At 40.0% G+C, this 22,100-nt stretch overlaps 1 protein-coding gene across 1 annotated transcript; it reads left to right on the top strand.

Annotated features, from left to right (window-relative positions):
* The first annotated feature begins 3,377 nt into the window (after positions 1 to 3,377).
* LOC101624740 (cytochrome P450 3A12-like) lies at positions 3,378 to 21,638 on the top strand. Its single transcript, XM_004691910.2, has 13 exons — positions 3,378 to 3,448; positions 6,669 to 6,762; positions 8,747 to 8,799; positions 9,298 to 9,397; positions 11,585 to 11,698; positions 11,928 to 12,016; positions 13,150 to 13,298; positions 15,266 to 15,393; positions 16,359 to 16,425; positions 17,360 to 17,520; positions 18,518 to 18,744; positions 19,554 to 19,716; positions 21,387 to 21,638. The coding sequence occupies exons 1-13, from the start codon at positions 3,378 to 3,380 to the stop codon at positions 21,465 to 21,467; spliced, it is 1,497 nt and encodes a 498-aa protein (XP_004691967.2). The 3' UTR covers positions 21,468 to 21,638.
* The last annotated feature ends 462 nt before the right edge of the window (positions 21,639 to 22,100 follow it).

Below are 22,100 nucleotides of genomic sequence, written 5' to 3'. Positions count from 1 at the left end.
GCCAGATTGACCCTCTCCCTGCCACTCCCAACACCCTCCCTACCACAAGGCCCAGAAGCGTTAGCTATTCCTTTTCTGTAGCCTCTAAAATGTCACCTGGTTAGATGTCATGTGGCTACCCTGAATTGGAAAAATCAAGTTTTGCCCCACTGCAAAGAATGAGCTCTTGAGAACTGAATTATGAACACATAACCTTGCTTTCATTTTTGCACAGAGGTTTGAATATTTGAATCTTATGTACAAATCACTCCAAGGCAACATTGCCTCCCCATTCTGTGAGTAATATGTTTGACCAGTGAATGTCAGAGAAGTCTCCCAATAGACTAACAATATACAAGGGCAGGAGTATTCAAACAACAGTGTTCCTGTATCATTGAGTACCCAGTCTACTCATACAGATCCTCCTCCTCTTATGAATGGGTTGTAACTCAATAAACTCATTGTAAGTTGAAAATATCCTCAGTTGAATTTAATTTAACCTGCCCAAACCTCATAGCCTAGCCCTCTACTATATCTTTTTACAAGTGTAAGTCTTTCCTCACCCACTTACTCAAATAGATATAACCACTTCCTCCTCTTGGCAACTTCTGCACCCTGTACACAAATCCATCTTTGTCCTCTCTGTCCTCTAGCACCATTTCTGGTTTCTGCACACACTTCCTTTACCACATTGTGAACTTCTGAAGGGCACAGCATGGCATTAGTCATCATTAATTTCCTAGCACCCACCCAGTGGAGCACTTTATGCAGAGTGGGCACACAGAAAGGTTGATGGAGTTGAGCTGGCCGAGTGGAGGCCCAGGAGTCCTTTCCCTGTTTCTCTTTGGTGCCCATGCCATATTCCTACTTAAACAAGCAGCCTGGCTGTGCCTCAGCTACCGATGCAGCACTTTCAGGCTGATCTATCAGTATTGGTTGGCAAGAGGGCACCTGAATGGGTGACAGACAACTGAGGACTGAGTGTCCAGACATTCATTGGTTCTTCACTCTGACCCTTGTCTTCTGTTGGCTTGACTGAAAAATTTGGGTTATGTGAAATTCAAAACCCAAAAGGTTCTTAAACTCTATAGAAACAAGACATTTAAGCCATGTTTGTGTAATTTGCTACCTAAACCTTTTCTTATCCTTTCTTATTCTCCTTAGAAACAAAACCCCATCTTCCTCTAAAACCACCTTTGTCCTTTTTACTTTCAGCCCTTTCTGCAGAAAGTGATACTCACTCCTTGCCAGCTCTGGCCTGCAAGTTCCCAGGACTGCCTGTCACTGGCCTAAATAGGTGGATGTCACAATAGTAAAATAAGTCCCTATTCTGTCCTTTTATTTTACCTGGCATCTTGTCATACAGTCTGAATTTCCACTGGTGGGACAAACCAGTTTGTCACCTTTGAGTTAAGGATTTCTTCAAAAGGAACCCTCTAAAATCCATAGCTGCCTCTGGAAAATATAATACATGAATACATCTATGCATTGACTCAAGGTCAAGCAGATGAATGTTTCATGTGGGTATCATGCCAGGATGCAGTGGAAACCAATTCAGTCATCTTCCTCAGGTGGATGTGGAGAGACACCTGTAACTGCTCAGAATAAGCTGTACTTCAGGCATCTCTGGAATACAGGAGACTAACAGAGAGGTACATAAGGAAATGCCAAGAACGAACAGACATGGCAAGTAGGAACATGACCCTCAGAAAAAGCAGTGTGGAAAGTCCCAAGAAATCTGATGCATTTCTACCCCCTTTTTGGTGCCTTCACAGGACACTGTTGAATAGGGCCATGCTATTCTCCCCAGTTCAAGTGACTTCTTAACAGCACATTACAGATGAGCTAAGAAGAAGGGGGACTCAAGGGTCTCGTGCAGTTCTGAATGCCATGTACAATGTTGGCCATCTCTCGGTAAGGACCACTATGGGGAATCGTGAGAGCTGCAGCTTGCAAGAGCAAACTGGTTAAAACGGGGGATCACCTATTTCCCTGGTCACCCCCAGAACAACTCCCATGGATCTTCAAGAACAAAGGACTCCATTTTGGCAGGAACAAAGATAGATGCAAGTTATGATGACATTAAGGGTTGCTCTACATTCCAACCAAGAGGCACACAGAATATATCCACATGAGACAATTAGGGTGTCATCTGATAACACTTGTCAATTTAACTCACCCAACTAAAGCTTTTTTAACCTTATTCTTATAAGTCTTCCTTATTCTTCTTGGAAACAAAATCCCATCTTCCTCTTAAAAGCTTACTCAGGTACAAAGATTTTGTAACTAGGCCTAATATGGCCGCTTGCCCTGTTCACCCCAGTGTCTGGCCCAGCTCATTGGACTCGATCCCAAGTGGTGATAAGCTAGGCCTTGCTAGGATCTGAGATGTAACCAGCACCACCTCGCCCCATGAGGAAATAATAGAAAGCATAATATTTGTGGCCCTTAATTCCATAGACTAAAATGTGAAGACACACATACTAAGAGTTGTGCTGAATGTGTGAAGGAAGACACTGTAGAATACCCCATAGCCTGTCTCCTCGTTGGCTCACTCACAGATGCCCTCACCATGCACTTTCACAACTCTGTTTACATGATTAGCATACAGATCTGACTAAGACCAGACATTATTCAGGTTGAAGATAGAGACAAATAGATAATTACAGTCCAACCCTGTAAAAGTTATAATACAGTTATGAAAAATGTCTTTATCAACAGTGAATGACTTTTCTTTCTGTCTCCTTAGCAACTGGTCAAAGTTGAATCTTAAATAATATTCAGGAAAGCATTAACCACAGATCTCAGTACAGGTAATTCCAGACTCCCTATAGTTTGATTCTGACTTTTTGACTTCATGATTTTTTGACTTTACACAGGTGTGAGGGGCTTGGCTCTGAGCTGGGTGTTGAAGAGGAGTAGGAGCCTTGAAGGGGGTCTAGGGACATTTCTGGACAGGGGAAACCACATGAGGACGAAGCTATAAACATGACTTGTGTGAAGGATTTTTCCTTTATTTTGCATGGTGGGCAGTAATGGAGGCAAGAGCAGATGAGAGGAGAGTTCAGTGGGTTCAGTGGGTTTACTTCAATTTCTTTAACCTTTGGGCTCACTGATAACACTGTTGAGTTGTTTACTTATTGATTCCCTAGACTGAGAGGGCCGTGATGTTTTGTCAACTCTGAAGGTGGAGCTTGTCACTGCAGGTGGGGCACAGGTGGCCTTTCTACTGGCTGCTGCTCCAGCCCCGCCCCTTCCCCCAGCACTTAAACCTTCCAGTCTCACTGAATCACCAAAGGACTGGAAGGGAAGATTTGTATGAGCAGACCAGCAGAGAGTAACAAACAGGAGCTGTGAAAGGAAAAGTCAGAGGAGAGAATCTCAGCAAGAACGTGGCCATGGACCTGATCCCAAACTTTTCCACCGAAACCTGGGTTCTCCTGGCTATCAGCCTAGTGCTCCTCTATCTGTGAGTATCCATTCAGGCTCAGTGCCTTGGCAACCTTGGACTTGGGGTGCTAATCAGGTGCCCCTTTCCTTTATCTGTTGTGAAGATCAAAAGGGTTAACTGAGGTGAAATTGCTCCAGCATTGGTTGCTGTGACACATAAAAGGTTATTACTGATCTTATGAAGGGCTGTTAAAGGAATAAAATCCCTCTCCTGACAATTCCTAATTTCTTTGGTTACAAGGCTTTGTAACATTTGCTCAGGGATGACCTGCTGGTTGACTACCAGTTTGGACCTAAGTTAACTGACCAAAATTTAGTCACAGTAGATTAAAAATAGTTGGATGCTCCTCCACGGGCCTCCTCCTAAGACTCAATTACTCACTCTGTAATAAGCAGAATGAGGTAACTTGAGAGTGAGGTAGAGTGCTGGCAGAAATCTTGACTTTTCTTTCACCATTGCCTTCCAGCATCTCAGGAGGGTTATCAACCATATAGAGATGTATTTGCTATCTGACATAAAATTTGCTAGCAGCCTGCGTGTGCATGAGTCCCCAAACCAAATGACTTGAAAATATTGTTTCCCCTTTAAATCATAGTAGAGCAGGGTGACTCAAGACCATCTAGTAGAGGAATTCGTTGAGTGGTAGGATTCCTGACTCATGGAGCAGGTTGGGAGAGGAGTTATTTTCATTGTGTGGGTAGAGAAGTCACCCATATCACCTTTAATCTTTATTTCAATATCACTTTCATTAGAAGTAGGACATTTCTACAAAAATAGAAAGCATAAACTTTGTTTTAATTAGTGAAAGAAATGCTAGTTCGGGGTATAATAGCAACATATTTTTTGTCTGATGTTATTATAAAGTTAACTGACATGGCTTAATTTCATTCTATTTAATATCAGATATTTCACTAACTCAATATTTGTTTTTTTATTTATTTATTTTTACCTGAAGGATAAAATAGTACTTGTCACCACAAGGATGTATAAACAACCATACCCTTCTAATCTGGGAATGTGACTCTACTATACAAATAACATCTTTCTGATATGGATTGTATATGTGTTTTTAAATATTTCTGCCTAGCAGTTTTTTTCTCATCTCTTAGTGCTAGTGAATAAGTGAGATGGTGAGCCAGTGAGAGACTCCTACCTGACTTGGGGTCAGAGTCAGGAGGGAGTGAGGCCCTGTTCCTCTCTCAGAGCAGATGTCCTGGACACTCAGGAGATTACACCAGGCAGCATGGTTGGCCTGGAGACAGGGGTACTAGCTAAGGCAAACTCTGTGTGGCCTGTCTGGCAATGGACTGTCATTAGCTAGTGTCACCACAGGGCAAACCACACTGTAGTCTTAGAAGATAGGGCACAGCCAAGAGTTAGTTGCAGACAATGCCCTCCCTATGCCTACACAATGTAAATGCAAAAAAATTAAAGATTTTATGTTAGCTTCTTCACTGATACAAAAAGCAAAAAAAAAAAAAAAAAATGGGGGGAAAATGGTCAAAAGAATTTACCCATCTCATCCTCCATCTTCCTTCATATGAATCTGTGTGAATTTACACACTTAGTCTAGATTTTCCTTGAGGACAAATGTCTCTGATACAGACTTTCAATACCTTGACTTCTCTTAAGAGTTCATGTAACACTTTGAAAGTCTGGAGGCAGAACTGGTTTAAGTGATTTGCCAATCAGTTGGTTAATTGATTCATGCTGATGGCAAAGGAAGAAACTGGGTGGACTAACAGAGGCTACCCCCTGTTTTTGGCAACTGATGCACCTGCCTCCACCATCTGCCTCAGAGAGAAGGTCCAAATGCCCAGCTGGTCCTGGCCAAAGTGCCTCTGCTGTGTCCTTCAAGCAAATTTTTGGGTTTATTTTATCATGTGTTATAAGATTTGTATGATTTGTATAAAATACTTGGAACCCACACATGCCTTAAAGGCTAACCTCCAAGGAAAAAGAAATAAGGTCTTCAACTCTGGAACATTTTGTGGTCACTCATTTTATGTTGTAAAACATATCTTTTGCAATCAGGTGCCTAAACTGTGGAAAACCCCTGCCTTTCAGCTGAGAGTGCTGGGAGGGCTATCAGTGTTCTTAGCCAGCATGTTCTTCACCCGCACTTCCCTAATTTGCCTTGTGAGGGTTAGCCCTGGAAGCCTGGAAACTTCAAGATTAAAATGGTTGCTGGCAACCGCTTCTGTCAACCTCTTTTCTGCCTCCTCTCTGCCGTCCCTCAGTAACAGCCTGAGTGGGAGGCTCACAGGATCCAGAGTCCCCTGTTGTGGGACTCACATGTGACACATGAAAGAGGAGTTGCTGGCAACCTTAAAGAAGCATCAGCCGTAGTGGATTTTGAGATAATCGAGCACAGATGCAGTAACCTAACTGCTTTCTGATTGACTATCTCAAAAAAAATGAGTGTGCCTTGCAGTGTGCTTAGCAGGTGAGTATCACAGGTTGGTGGGCCAGTTGCCCTGAGGAAAAGAATGGCCTGGAAATGAATTCTCTAGCTATTGATTACTTTATACAGTATTATCCAGGGAACAGATGGTCAATCACTCTTCTCTACAGGTCAAGTCAACAAAATTGCCTGACAACAGTAGCTGAAAGGTGCTCATATTTCTGAGCTAATGGAAACCGTGATCCCAGTTTCATCCCATAGAAATAAGAGCACTGTCACTGCTCCATGGCCTCTTTATGAAGATAAATTTAAGACAAACCAAGTCCCGAAACCTGGTCAGGGCATAGAGGGAATAAAAGGCATAAAAGTCTGTGAGCAAACTGTAAAAACAAGGTCAAAGTACAGTCTCAGTGAATCTGTGTTACTGGGTAGATTTCATCATTGGAACAGAAAAGATTTACATTTTCTACCTAAAATGAGAATCTCTAAATCATGGAAGAATCAATTTACTAAAGAGACATGAAAAATTCCATGGAGAAATTCCAGTCTGAACCTCTCCTGACCATACAAGTATGGAAACTTTTCTCATGATTTCACCATAGGATTGGGACCATGAAGGCTTAAATTGCTTTTAGCTAATTGTCTTTAGTTTTGTGGTTCTCACAGTGGAGGAGGGAAAGGAGATGATGAGTGATTAGAATTATTGCTGTTGGAGTTGCTACTATTATTATTGCCTACATATTACCTCTTAGCATGTAAATCCCATTCAGCGACTGATCTGATCCAGCATCTACCCACAATCCCTGTGACTTGGTTCTCTCTTTCAATTTATAGATACGGAACCTATACACATGGAACTTTTAAGAAGCTTGGAATTCCTGGGCCAACACCAATACCTTTTCTGGGAACCGTTCTAGCCTACCGTAAAGTGAGTATTGTCTGAGCCTCTTCTTTTGTCTGTGGTTGTAAATATGCTGAGTGCCATAGTAAGCATGTCTCTTCCTGGAGGAAATTCAATATTTTCCAGAAATGACTCCATAGGCTCCACCCAGCACCCAGCCAGGTTTACCCCAGGAATTTACTGTCAGCTATATGGAGCCCTGGGTTTGACCTCAGTCAGCCCAGCCTGACTAATTCAGCACAGGAGTGGATGATCTATCATGTGAGCATTGTGGAGAGGATTATCATACAGCCAGGGGAGGTACTGTCATACTTAGTGTTAGGAGAAAAGCATGATGAGAATGCCAATAGTAATTTACCAAGCTGTGTAACTAGTCTCAAACTTCCTGTTCATAGCGTGAGCTCAGGAAAGACTTTTTTCCTTCCTACTAGACATCTTTGAAACGTCAGTCTATTTGGCACCCCAAGTATTCACCAGTGGGTGAATTCTCTCAAGAACAGCTAAACCTGCAGCTATTTCCATGCCTGCTCTGCTTTTTGTCATCCATGACATCTTTGGGGATTTGAGAAATCCCTTCAAAGGGGAGAGTCTAGGCACCCAGTGGGTATAACAGACAAAATGGTGGTTGTCTATCGACTTCAGGTATTTAACTACTAAATAATTTTTTTAAACCACAGGCAAAAATTGCTCATGAAGATCCCTAGAAAGGAAATGATTTGATAAAATTATAAAAATGTAGTTTTACTAGTGAAATGTAGTAGGTGATACATGGCAAGATCTTTGTGATTAATCTAGCTCTGATGCCTCAGCCAGGGCCCCTGGGGTGGATGTTATGAACTGGCATCCAGAAGGCCAGCAGGTAGCTCAGATTCCTGTCGAGTAGGCCTGTGCCATATTTCTCAGAGCCTACATCTTCCAACTAGGTCTTCATGGCCTCCTACTGCCTAAGAACTTCTTGTACTTTTTTCCCACTGGAAAAGCAATAATTTCCTTCCTACTTTTCTCTCAATAAAAGCGACCACGCTGCACATTCTGGGACCTTCTTTGGCACATTTAAAATGTAAAATATCTGGCCCTCGCTGGTGTTGCAAGGGATTAAAGTGCAGCACTGTGAAGCTCTCTGCAGCCACTGCAGCATCTGTTCTAGCCCCAGGCAGGGAGCTGACCCACACATCACAGAAGACCTCTCCTGTCATGCAGGCAGCACCCCCCAGCAGTGTATTTCAGTCAGTCTGCCTTTTCTGCTCCCCACTCTGCCTCTGGTGAATCCCGCACCTCTGGCCTATACCCCAGTACTTATATGCATAAATAAATAAATATTTAAAAAATAAAATATAAAATATCATGTGGAAATGTATGACAGGAATTTCCTTTTTTTAGAATACAAGTTAAAGAATCAAAAACTCAGAGCCAGTGTCTAATTTGTTTTGTCCTTTTGCAAGTGATCTGTCTTTTCCACATTGAGCTGGAAAACTGGAAGATCCTTTTTTGTCAAATACCCACTCACTTTCTCACACAACAAACATGCCTTAGAGTTGTTTAAATATGCTAGAGTGAAAGGAGTCATTGGTGTCTTCAACTTTCTCACTCAAGTGGAATTTTCACGTGGGCCTGTGAGGTACAGGGAAAGGAGGCTTAACTCGGAGATCTGTGTGTGCACGTATTCCCTCAGCTGCAGTTTGATCCTCTGTGCCTGGATGTGATAATTCAGAGGGTTAGGAGACATTAGAGACAGCCATGCACAGAACATGTCAGAGACCAGGTGTCACTTGAATGTAGACAATCAGTACCCACTATACTCAGAGAAAAGTCAAAGGTGACTTTAAAGTCTTTGTTCCCAATGTCAGCTCTATTTTCTGTCCTTTCTCCTAAGACATCTCTGAATAAGCATCCCTGCAATTACCAATTAAAATTAGTAAGTCCAGTTTCCTGCTATTCAAGTCATTTTTGTCCCAATTAGAAGTAGGGTTCCATACATTTATCAACAATATAATTTTGGGTTTTGTTACAGGGTTTTTGGGATTTTGATATGAACTGCTTTAAGAAGTATGGGAAGATGTGGGGGTGAGTATCCTGAACACTTCATTAGACAACTTGTTACGAAGAGGACTATCTCCTTCGAAGCCTCATGGGATGAGAGGCCTTGGGAGGTTTTTCCCACAGGGCCCCTCAGCCCCTGGTACCCAGGCCTCCGAAGCAGGCCTGAGAGTTGCAGGTTATCACTTTCCTCAGCCTTTGATGGCCTAGGGATCCTAGTTAACTTTCAATTTGGTGTCTCCCTATTCTGGTCTCATTTCCTTCCTTCTGCCCATTTTAGTTGCATGAAATACATTACTTTAGACCCTTTATGTGTTAAAAAAATATATAGTATGTCATTGTCCTGTCCTGTATGATTCACTTTTAATTAAAACCCCAAAATCCTCTCTTTAAATTTTGAATTGAATATGCCTGGCAAGAGGGCCAGGGAGGGGTAATATGAAGATTAAAGTCTAGACTTCTACGCCTAATCCAGCTGCAGAAACCAACTTCTTCAGTGTAATCAGTTCTTTCTTCCGGACACAGGTTTTACGACGGGCGGCAGGCTGTGCTAGCTATCACCGATCCGGACATGATCAAAACAGTGCTAGTGAAAGAATGTTATACTGTCTTCACAAACCGGCGGGTAGGCATCCATTCTCTTAAAGCTATTCATTAACTAAATTTTAATTTTGAAGTTATTACAGATTCACAGGAAGTTACTCACCAAAAAATCATACAGTGGTGGTCCTATGCCAGGTGGCCTTCATCCTGTTTCCCAGATGCTGGCATCTCACCCAACTGCGATTACAACAGCAAAGCAGGAAGCTGGCATTAGTACTGTCCACAGAACTTAGTCAGATTCACTCCTTTTATGTGCCCCGTGCATGTGTGTTGGTCTGTGCCAGTTTGTCACACATGTAGAGATCTGTGATGACCACCACGACCAAGAAACAGAGCTGCGTATCACCGTGGGGTTCCCTCTTACGATTCTTTTATAGCCATGGTGCAGAGATTGCCTTTTGCCCCTAAATATGCTTAACTGAGCAAACAGTTTTTAATTTTGGTAAGCCAGTGGATCAATTTGTCCTTGTGTGGATTGTGCCTTTGGTGTCAAGCCCGAACATTCTTCACCAAGCTCTAAGGGCCTGATGATTTTCTCCGCCAAGTGTGCAGGGAGAGACCTTGCTAGTTTCCTTGGAAGTAAGGATGATGTGATTTTCTTCAGAGCAGGGCACAGAGGCCTACAGTCTTTGGGCCTGTGGCTGGTGTTCATAGTCCTTGCCCTCCTTTATTCACAGCTGTTTCTGGCCACCTCCACGGTGCCATTCTCTGGGTGGGGTGAAACCAAAGCAGGCGCGATGGCAAAGCTCTGCAGACTGGTGAGACTGGTTGTTCACCGCTCTCTCTCCTTTCCTAGCAAGAAAAACTCTCAGGTTGGGAAATTCCCTCTTGGCACTGAGCAGAGCTGAAGGGTGGGGTGATGTGGGCAATGTGAAACTCCTTCCTACCCTTTCGGTGCAGGTTTTCTCAGACTTTTTGCTCCATACTGTTCTTGAAATTTCATAAGTAGCCTCCTGAGCTCTCCCAGATCAGTTTTTCATTCGTGGGGAGCTGTCTAAGCGTTGTTCTTTTGGGGATGATGAAACCTGGGATCTCCTACTGGTAATGTTATTTTGTGTGCGTGTGTGTTAACTTTTATATACATATAAGTTTATTTTTACATCTTTTTTGCATTTTTTCCATCTCAGTTGTACTCCCCATGGGCTTCCTGTCACCAAATCACCCATGTGCCATCACCATAGTCCAGTGCATTTCCCTCCTCCCACTGTTTTTGATCCCATTCCCCACTCCACCCCACAAAACGTCTCTGTTATATGGCTGTTTATTATTATTATTATTTTCTCGCCTGGTCCATTAAACTCCTGCTATGAGTGAAACCAGCCAGTATTTTTCCTTTTCCTTCTGGCTTATTTCACTAGCTCCATCCATGTTGCTGAAAAAGGCAAGCGTTTATTTTGGTGATGTTATTTCAAGAATGTTTCACCATTAAGGTCACCATGTGAGGTCAGTGGCAGAGTTTTTTGTAGATGGTTTTTATCAAGGTTAGGATGTTCCATCCTCTTGCTAGTTTGTGAGTTTTTATCATGAGTGGGTATGAGGTTGTCCATTTTAAAATGCAATTTTTAAAAATGAAAGAAAAGTCAGCAGGTTGGCTTGACAGCCCAGCCCCAAATGGAGAAATGAAATGATCTTTTTCTTTTTTCCCCTCTCTGGCATGGGGTAGGGGTGGGAGGAGGAAAAGAACTTTCATGTAATTGTATCATGTCTCTAGAAGAGAACATAGATACCTAACCTTTTAAATATAAACTACTACTGATTTTTTTTAAATCACCATTTTAAAACATCTCTTTTTCAAGGTGTTCATACCATAAATACAGAACTGGTCTGAGGCAACATACAGTTTGCCAAGGTCATCTGGCTCTCTGTCACCAGTCTCTTTTTACACACAAAACCCTGAAGGATGTGTTAGGTCTATTCCTGTCTGTGCAGATGCTGGAAGCTCAGTTTCCTCACCCTTCGCTTATTTGCACTTAAATGGAGGTTGAGCCATGAAGGTTGGAATCCTTATTAGGTGCTAGATGTCTCCTTCCTCTCCTCAAGGGAGCTCAGCATTTGGGATTAATATTTACTGAGTGTCTAACACAGGGTTTGCTACTAAGTAGACAGTCACTAAATATTGAGTAATTGATGATTATTTAACAAATTTTCTGCAACTGTCGAGACATCCAAACAAGTGGGCATAAAAGCTTTCTTTTGCTTTTTACTCTAGCCTTTTGGTCCAGTGGGATTTATGAAAAATGCTGTCTCAGTAGCTGAAGATGACCAGTGGAAGAGACTACGGTCATTGCTGTCTCCAACCTTCACCAGTGGAAAACTGAAGGAGGTAAAAACATAAGAGGTCTCTCAGTTGGAAATTTAAAGAATGAATATGGGTGCAGATAGAAAACATGGTCATAGTCTGTTTCCAAGGGGTAGTCTGCTGAATGTGAGCTACCTAAAAATGACATTTTATCTCGATGTCCTAAAAGAAACATTATAAGTTGATAATAAAATGTAACAATACTCATGCTCAGGTCTGCATTTCACTTAGTGTTGCTGTATTCTGTGTTCAGATGTTCCCAATCATTAGCAAGTATGGAGATGTGCTGGTCGGGAACATGAGGAAGGAAGCAGAGAATGGCGAGCCCGTTAACTTGAAAAAGTAAGTCTGAGATGTCTTGAGTCCCACTGCTGAGTTACTCAAGTCAATCCACACAGAAGTGGGGGATTTTGTAGACCCAAAAAGGCAAGGCAGGATTAGTTTATCTGCGTAATTGTCACCCGAAATATTCTGGAAGACAAAATACATAGTTTAGAAAGAAGAAACACGGTCACACCAGAGTCTTGAGCACAAGGGGAATTATATGGGGAGAGGGAGCCATCAGTGTGTACTGATGGATAGTGGGCGGGGCAAGAAAGATACAGAGTGAAGCTTGAAGCAAATTAAATCTTTCATGACTTTTCTAAGGGAACTAGCAAAATACGAAGTAGTAAGTCTTGCTGTCTCTCCTTCCTTCAACCTCAGAAGAGAGAAGGGCTTGTGCTGGCAATGGATGGGTGACTCTATCATTTACTGTCTATACTGGGGCACTTTCCATTATGCAGGAACTGCAGATGTCAACTGGGCACACGATCACTCAGCAATGGGATTCCCCAAAATTGATGTTGGAATGTTACATATATACATGCTTTTTAAACTAAGAACACTCTTAATTCTTACATTTTATAGAAATGAGTCTACTCTCAGGCTGTACATCATGGAGTTGAGGGAGAGTAGGACTTTTAAGATTTCATCCTTATTTGGGACTTATTCTGGAAACTCAGAACAGGGCATTGCAATTTTAATACATGATGGAGAGGTATTAGCTCTGAACTGTGGTTAGGCAAGACCCAGGTCAGGGCTGACTTTGACTCCTCTAGGAAGAGTCAATTATTTTGCCTGTTGTCCTGCTCCTGCACAGTGCTTATCTACTTACAAGTGGCTGTTATCAAAACATACTACTGTAATCAATTATGTGTCCCTACCCCTCTATGACTTAGCTCCTTGAGCTGAGAAGTGGGTCTAACTTGCTGCAGCAGCCCTATCCAGCTGCATCACTGGCACTGGTAAACACCTCATGAATGAGTGTGAAGGCTGCATAGAGCCTTCAGATGACCTAGCAGATGGTTCTGAACATGTGGCTTTATACCTACCCTACCCAGGTCTGTGAACTTGCATGACCAACTTGCTTCAGATGCAGGGTGCAGAAAGCAAAGAGGAGCTAATTTAATTTTCCCATGTCTGTCTTTCCTCAGCATATTTGGAGCCTACAGCATGGATGTGATCACCAGCACATCATTTGGAGTGAGCGTTGATTCCCTCAACAACCCAAAAGACCCCTTCGTGGAAAATACCCAGAAGCTCTTAAGATTTAATTTCTTAGATCCATTTATTCTCTTAATAAGTATGAGGACTATTATTTTTCTTTTTTGTTCCTCCTCTCTCCCTTCTCCCCCCTCAGTCTCTCTCAAACAGCTTTATTGAGATATAATTCACACACAGTATAATTTATCTATTTAAAATGTCCATTGGTGGATGAATGGATAAGGAAAATATAATTCACGCATATGTGTGTGTGTGTATACATAGAGGTATATATGACTGTGAATATGCAGGAATATATCTATATGAGTATATTAGGCCACAAAAGAAGAAAAACCTGCCATTTGAGAAAACAGTAATAGCACTTGAGGGCACTGTTGTGAAATAAGACAGGGAAAGACAAATACTGCCCAATATCCCTTATATGGAGAACCTAAAATAACCCAACACCCTCATGTTAAATTAGATCAGATTTACATTACCAGAGGCAAAAGCTGGGGTGAGGAAATGAACTGAACGCACCCAAGGTACACACTTCCAGCCATAGGATAAGTGAATACTGGAGATGTGATATACAACATGCTGACTATAGTGTACACTGCTCGATGGTATTTTTTTAAGTTGCTGAGAGAACAGCTCATGACAAGGGAAAAACGTTTTCTAGCCATATGAGATCATGGGTGTTAAATAAACTTACTGTAGTAATCATATTGTTGTCATATTGTCAGTCAAGTCATTATGCAGTACCTCTTCAACCTAAATAGTACATTTGTTAATTATAACAATAAAAATTTAAAAGGGGCTTAGGTGCATTCAAAGACATACAGTTGTCACTCTCAACAACTGTAAAACACTTTTTATCAACTCAGAAACTCTATCTTGTAGCTATTACCTCCTGCTCTCCTCAGTTCTAAGCAATGGCAAATCTAAATTCTCTCTATAGATTGCCTATTCTGGACGCTTCATGTAGATAGAATTATATAATGTGCAGTCTTTTGTGACTGGCTTCTTTCATTTAGCATAGTTTTCAATGTTCATCCCTATGTAGACTGCACCAGTTTATTTCTTTTGATAGCCAAGTAATATTCCACTGCATAGACACTCTAAATTTTATTTATCTATTCCATAGCTAAATAATAGATAAATAAAATTTATTTATTTATTTATAAATTTTATTTCTCTATTCCATGGACATTTTAGTTGTTTCTGCCATTTGCTATTGTGAACAGTGCTGCTTTTATTATTCATGCGTAAAATTTGCTTTGAAAACTCTGTTTTCAATTTTTTTAGGCATACGCTCAGACAGCTGAGTTTTATAGTAATGCTATATTTAATTATTCAAGAACTACCAAATTGTTTTCCTAATTCCCACCAGCAATGTATGCTCTAATTTTGGGGAGAGTTAGTGAAAATTTGGCATCAATTCTTTAAATAATCTTTATTCTTTTTAAATTTAAACATTTATAATGATAAATTTTTCTCTGAGCTCTGCTTTTACTACATCCCATAAGCTTTGGCTATTTGGTTTTATTCATTCCAAAGTAATTTGCTATCTTTGTTTTTGGTCATTTCATAGTAATTTCAAGTTGTTCTTGATTTTTTTTGACCCACTGTTATTTTTTATTTATGAGTGTGTTGTCTAATTTATATGTATTTCTGAGTTTCCCAGTTTTCTTTCTAATTATTGATTTCTAATTTCATTTCATTGTGATTGAAGAACCTACGCATTATCATTTGTGTTCTGACTAATATGTTTTTACCAGCAGACTGTAGTCTGGTGTATCCAGAGCTTTAGTACCATAGATAAGGGACTGAGAAGTCAAGGAATTTAGTTCTGTTTCTTTGATTACCACAAAGACCTAGACGGGTCTCTTTACTAAAGGAATGGCCTCACTGTGACTTTTTCTTGCTCAGCCAATGGCATGGAAGTCTGAGTCATGATCTTGGGGTGGCTCCTGGTTGAGAACTCTGTTTCTTCTGACTAGTAAAGCAAATTGTAATTTTCTGGTATAGTTCTTATTTTTAATAACGTTTTCTTTTTCTCTGCAGCGCTCTTCCCATTCTTGACACCTGTTTTTGAAATGTTAGATATTTCTCTGTTTCCAAAAAGTGTCACTGGCTTTTTCAGAAAATCCATTAAAAAGATGAAAGAAAGTCGCCTCAATGATGACCAACAGGTAAAATCGGTTTACCTTTCAGATGAGTTACTGCGCCATTTATGTATGACTTGCATACATCTTTGTATTTGTTTTAACTCTAAAATTTAAGGCAGAAGTCTGACATTTTAGGGAGATGAGAAAGATGGAAATTGGGAAATGAGAAGTAAATGACTCAGTAAGACAACATTTAAAATTTAATAATATATTACAATTAGAATGTTACTACATAAATATTAGAGATATAAGCTTTAGTACCTCCCTTCAATAATCAAAGGATAAAAATTACTGTTTAAAACTTATTTTTCTGGTATAATAATTTTTCCAGATCTTAGACTGACATGAATCACTTCAGTTTCAGGTGTTTGCTTTGTACATTCTCATCATTACCTGGTGGATTATAATTTATTTAAATTAGAGCCCTCTCATATTTTGGAATTTTCTCCTGGCATTGAGGCTGTAAGTCAGCTTTGCCTTCATGAGTGTGGAGGCCAGTACCAGGATATCTGCCAGTCAGAGGGACAGGCCCGAGTGCCCCAAGATGTCAACAAAGATTGTATAAAATCCTGGAAGGGCAGCATTTGAAGAGTCTCCCACAAAAACTGCTAATGAACTCTGGCCATTCATTAAGAATTAAGACTGCAGGAAAAAAAGGATTGAAGTCAGGAACTTCTTCAGGTATGACAGGAGAGGGAGCAGGCTAGTCTTTGGTCCAGAAGCTGTGTTCAAAAGCAGAGGAGATGAGGATCAGAGAAAGCAAAGACCAAAGAGCATTTAGACATGAAGCCTGGATTTCTCTCAAGCAAAAATCCTACCACGCAAGATTTAGAGTGCGCTTTGTATTCACAGCAGATTCAGGTAGTACTTGTCAGACTTTTGGACACCCGGGGCCATGTTCTGAGGAAACAGGTTATGTACTGCGCTCCTGATATATTTCTGACTTCACAAGTGACTTTCTGTCATTGAGAATCTCTTTCTTTTTTCAGCACCGAGTGGATCTTCTTCAGCTCATGATCAACTCCCAGAATTTCAAAGACGTTGACAACCATAAAGGTAACAAGGAGTTGCTTCAGCTAAGGAACTTCTAGAAGTATACAGCATGGTTTTGTTCAAAGCTTGGAAGACAACCATAAATGAGCCTTCCAGCCCAGAAGTTAGTCAGTGGTCTGTAAATCAGCTGCATCAGGACCTCTGGGGAACTTGATCCCTATGTCTGTTCTCAGAGCTCATTCAGACCCAGTGAATCCTAATTCTTGCTTGGAAATATCCAGCAAGGCCTTTATCACACCAGATGCATATTACCCCAGTCTTGGTGACCTTAACGCAGACACTTGATTAAAATTGTGTTCCCAGACTTAACCTACTGTAAAGTTTTACTTGTGAAGGATGTCATGTGAGTAGTCCTTTCACCTACTACTAGTTTAATCATCCACATGTCATCAGTGTTTGGCTGAAACCACTGTTACTTAGATGATGACTTTTTCATTCTAACATTTCATCTACATGCGTTTATTGATGTTCCATCATAAGGGAGAGCTTTCCATTCTGCCCTTTTATTTGTTTATATCTATATGATCTCATATATAATTAATTTACTCTTATGTTATTCTTCTTTATTTTGAGGTTGAAGTTTTCTCAAATTTCACTTCAGATGAGATACTGTCTGTGTCCTTTTTTTCTTCTTTGTTAGAGAAGTTTTGGTTTACAGAAAAACAGACTCTCCATAGATCCCCTATCTACTCATAGAGGAAAGAAGGAAAGAGGGAGGAGAGAGTATAAACCTTGAGAAAAACTGGACCAAGACAATTTTGCCTTTTCCTGACCCTATGACGTAGCCATCGAGTGCAAACCACTCCCACTCACACCCTGGGCTGCATTCACATTTCCTCCCTAGGGATTTAGGAGTTTCATCTGGATTTCTCATCATCTAAATTGTGATGTTTTACATCAACTTGCTTAATCTAAAATATCTTTCCTCCCCTTTTAGCGATGTCTGATCTGGAGATCATGGCCCAATCTATTATTTTTATTTTTGCCGGCTATGAGACCACTAGCTCTTCTCTATCATTTTTAATGTATGCACTGGCCACTCACCCTGATGTCCAGAAAAAGCTGCAGGATGAGATTGATGCAACTTTCCCCAATAAGGTGAGTGGGTGACCCTGGCGAGGGGAGGAGAAGGTAGAGCTTCCTCACCATTTCCTGGGAGAATTTTTACAAAAAGCAAGATCATCAATTCTTCCACCTGTGCTACTGAGGAAAGATGTAGAGACAAGAACAAAAGCAGGAAAAATAGGTAATCTATGCTACTCACAGAAATAGAAGATCTTTGAAAAAATCTTGAGTATCAGTTATATGGAATTCTTTGTGTTATAAAGAGACCTACCTTTGAGGCAAGACTGTTTTGTTTGAGATCTTCAGAGCTAATAGTCAAACCCTGAAGCAATAACTAGGAGACTGTTCCAAAAAAAACAATGGAACTGCGTGTGGGGCTCTCAGCCTCTTATGACTTTCCCTAGAGCTGAAAATGTGTGCCATGGAGGCATCCAGGCATAGCCTTCTTTGGCCATATTTAGCTTAGAAAGAAACTGGCTTACCCCAAATTATTTATCATTTTAATGTAATAAAACATTTCTAAATTATTTATATTATTTACATGTAATACAAATATGTGTTTGTATCTGTGTCATGTCTATGTTTATACTATGTAATTTGTTTCTATATAACATTTATTTTTATACATGATCTAAAAAGTTAGCAAGAAGATTTTTCAGTGAAAAAGTGTTATGCTGAATACACCTTGGAACAGGTGTATGGCCTCTTTTTTGAAAGGGAACAGTGGTTTTAACATAGCTCATATAAGATTAATGGCCATAGTAGTGTTTCACATGGTAAAGTGAGGGGCTTTGGGGATGTTTAGGGGATTGTCCTTTGGGTCTCCCACAGTTAACAACTATGCTACATGTCTCAAGGGGCCTTTGAGTAGGTCAAGGACATGGTAGCTATTGAGATATCTATGCATGCTGAGGTCTTCTACCATAATCATTTGTTCTTTGGAGCTCTTAACATTTCAGTAATACTTCATAGGCTGATTGAGAGTTAATCTCAGATCTTACTTTGTCAAACTCTGGTTCTTTCCTCCCAGGCACCACCCACCTATGATACTGTGATGCAGATGGAATATCTTGACATGGTGATGAATGAAGGTCTCAGATTATACCCAATTGCTGGTAGAGTTGAGAGGGTCTGCAAGAAAGATGTGGAAGTCCAGGGGATATTCATTCCCAAAGGAACAGTGATCATGATGCCAATCTTTGTTCTTCACAAAGACCCAGAGCTCTGGACAGAACCAGACGAGTTCCGGCCTGAAAGGTACAGCACCCCCAGGCGAGGGAGCTCCCCAACTGGGCTGGTTGAAGCATGTTCTTATGTCTCTCAGGAAAGATGACAAACATGATTGTACAATCATTTATTTGCACATCTTTTTCTTTTAAAGGTTTTTTTTCTCACTAAAAGAGTGATTATTGTCAAAATTTTACAAACTATAGAATAGAAAAAGGAAACACAACTGTTTACAGTCCCAAGATCTTAAGACAGACTCATTATTAATAATATATGATGTATGTCCTATATGGACATTTTTCTATCCAGGTATAGATAATTTTTAATTAGAATGCATGGCATCATATTTGGTTTTTAACTACCGACTTTGTTTAACAGCAAACTATAAGCAATATCTTATATTAATCTTCCCTCTTGTGTTTGTGAATATATATATACTGTGTAATATACTGGTGTATATGCACATACACAGACACACAGTTGTACCACCTAACTTAGTGCTTTGTCTCCTCTCTCTCTCTCTCCACACTTCCCTTCAGGAAATTCTTTGTCTTCCAGGTGTGCACAGCTCATTACTCTGAAGGTAATTTTAGTGTTCACAGATTTTCTTTTAAACAGCTTTCATCTTGTCCCTTTAATGGTGGAGCTTCCATGAAATAGGGATGTGAGGATCTGTAGTTTACAATTCTCATAGCAAAATGACCTTGACAGGGTTTCAATGACTAGCCCATGAAAGTACTCACTGCACTATTACTGGTTTATGAATCTGAGGACCCCAAATAGATAGCTCTTGTGGTTTTGTTTCCTTAACTTGTTTTCATCAACTATTTTGCAACCAGATTTGGCAAGAATAACAAGGACAACATCAACCCTTACACATATATGCCCTTTGGAAATGGACCCCGGAACTGCATTGGGATGCGGTTTGCCCTCATGAACATGAAAGTTGCTCTCGTCCGAGTCCTACAGAACTTCACCTTCAAACCTTGTAAAGAAACACAGGTCAGACAATTAGCTTTTCATAAAATAATTTTTACTGGAAGCGGTTTCTTTCCTGAGGGGATATATATAAGAATGTTCTCATCCATCCTTTACTAATTTATTCTAGCGACCTAAGAATCTATTCGAAGCTTTCTCTGAGCTTCAAGGGTCCTTAGACTTTGGAGTTCTGACTGTGACTTTATAAAGCTCCAATTCTAAAAGTTACCAGAAGTTAGTGTAGCTAGGGCAACATGATTATACACAGTCTTTTGAACTTGACCAAAGTTAAATTTAGTTTCCATCAGAAAGGCAAGTGTTTTGTGTGTCATGAAGTACAGCAGTGACACACGACTCGTGAACAATGAAGTTCTTCACCAGACCTTCCAGAAACTCTCAGGGTTTATACACAGTTTGATTCTGGACTTTGCAATGGATTCATCCAGAAGCTTTAAATGAATCCTAATACTTAGGTCATCTCAGACATTCTAACGTAATTCACCCAGAGGGTGATTTTTCTAGCTCCTTCATTGACTCTCAAAAGCAGCCATGGCTGAGAATCATTGATTTAAAGCATTTCTGCCAGAGTTCTTGGGTACTAATTTTAATTTGAAAGATTTAATAAGTGATATATGTGCTGTGCTGTTTGTGTGTGTGTGTGTGTGTGTGTGTGTGTTTCTATCTGCAAAGGCAATTCTATCTGCAAAGGAAATATATCCCTGACATTTGAAATTTTTTAATAACCCTTATGGAAAGACCTAGAATCAGTTACCATTGATTTATACCAAGCAATGTCATGTCAGGTTTATTTTCTAGTCCATGTGGATTTAATATGTAGCTTCTCTTTTAGTAGGCTTCCTCAGAAGAGAAGAGAATAGAATAGAGATGGTTTTATATTACTGTGGCTTTAGGGAAGTTCTGTAGCAGTTCTGCAAATGTGTACAAAGAGTCTCAACCCATGAAAGGGATGGGGCAGCCATTCCTTGCAAGCAGTAATAACTTGCTTGTCCCTCCAGGCATCTGTGATCAGAATGTGATTCTGTTGGGAACTCTCCCAACACTGAAGGAGTCACTTGGTTATAAAAGGGCTAAAAACATGAATCAAAGCACCAGAAATTTTCAGAAGTTCACCATTTGTACTACAGTTGGGAGCCAGGATATGTTAGAAAATAAAAATGTAATGCTTCTCAAAGGCCTGATCTCAGATGAAACTCGAGTTCTACAGGGAATCATGCCTGGAGGTTTTAGATGTCAACATTAAAATGTGTAGTATCTACTTAGTTAATACTGAGTTTTCAACAAATACAGAATGAGCTCTGGCTTTCCAGAATAGTTTACCACAATGCCTACAAATATGGTTAAATTTTTAAGACATCATACTTCTACTTAAAATTTTAAAATGAGTATAAACCAACATTTTGTCTCCAGCATGGTACTGAATTGATCTTCAGAAGATATTTTGTTGAATAAGTGCATGGATGAGTGCTTTTGCTATCCAGTCTGGATATATATACTCTCTATAGAATAAATATAGAATAAATATAGAGAGTTAAGGATACATGATGCTAAAAATAGTTTTAACTTTTTTCTCTAAAGCATTACTTTCCTTAATGTATCTTGCTTACTTTGTTTCTTTTGTTGGTTGGGGAGCATTAATCAATTCTCATATGCTTATTTATGTATGTCTTTTGCAGATTCCCATGAAATTTGGCAATCAAGGACTTGTTCAACCAGAAAAACCTATTGTTCTAAAGGTTGAACCAAGAGATGTGTGAGTGGTGTTTGATTCTGCGTAATGACCTCCATTTTGTTCATCAATAAAGCTACATCCCAGAACACCAGAGAGCTTAATTAACTTTGTTACTAAACCTAGAAGTGAAGATTGGCCTAAACTACTGGAATCAATGGAAACTAGAGACTCTGTACACTTATTTGGTTTTCTATAGAGAGTCTATAACACTTTATATTGTGTTATATAAACATAGTGATTAAATAAGTGTCACATATATCATTTGTCTTCTCTGGTCTTCTTAGCACTATCTCCATTCACCATCCCCGGTCAGAACCATCTTTTAAGCACTGATAAGGAATTAAAATTTCTCAATTTTATCAACAAACTTTAATGAAAACGAGAATTTATTGTGGTGACTGCAGCACATTTATATCATGATCACTCAGTCATAAAAAAGAATGCTACCTTGCCATTTATGGCAACCTGGGTGAATATTGATGGGTCAAACTCTAAGTGGAATGTAATATGAATACCAGCATCATACAATTCCATTTACATGTGAAATAAGAAAAACAACAGAGGGGGTAAAACTCTTAATGGAAAATAGATTAGTGGTTACCATAAAGAAAGGGAAAATGAAGAAGATAAAGTTGGTCAATTGTAAGGTGATTGGTAG

This window comes from Condylura cristata, unplaced genomic scaffold (assembly GCF_000260355.1).
Source record: "Condylura cristata isolate star-nosed mole 26May11 unplaced genomic scaffold, ConCri1.0 scaffold00032, whole genome shotgun sequence".
NCBI classification, from domain to species: Eukaryota; Metazoa; Chordata; class Mammalia; order Eulipotyphla; family Talpidae; genus Condylura; species Condylura cristata.
Note: the sequence above shows the minus strand (reverse complement) of the source record. Positions and strands in the feature narration are given on the sequence as shown.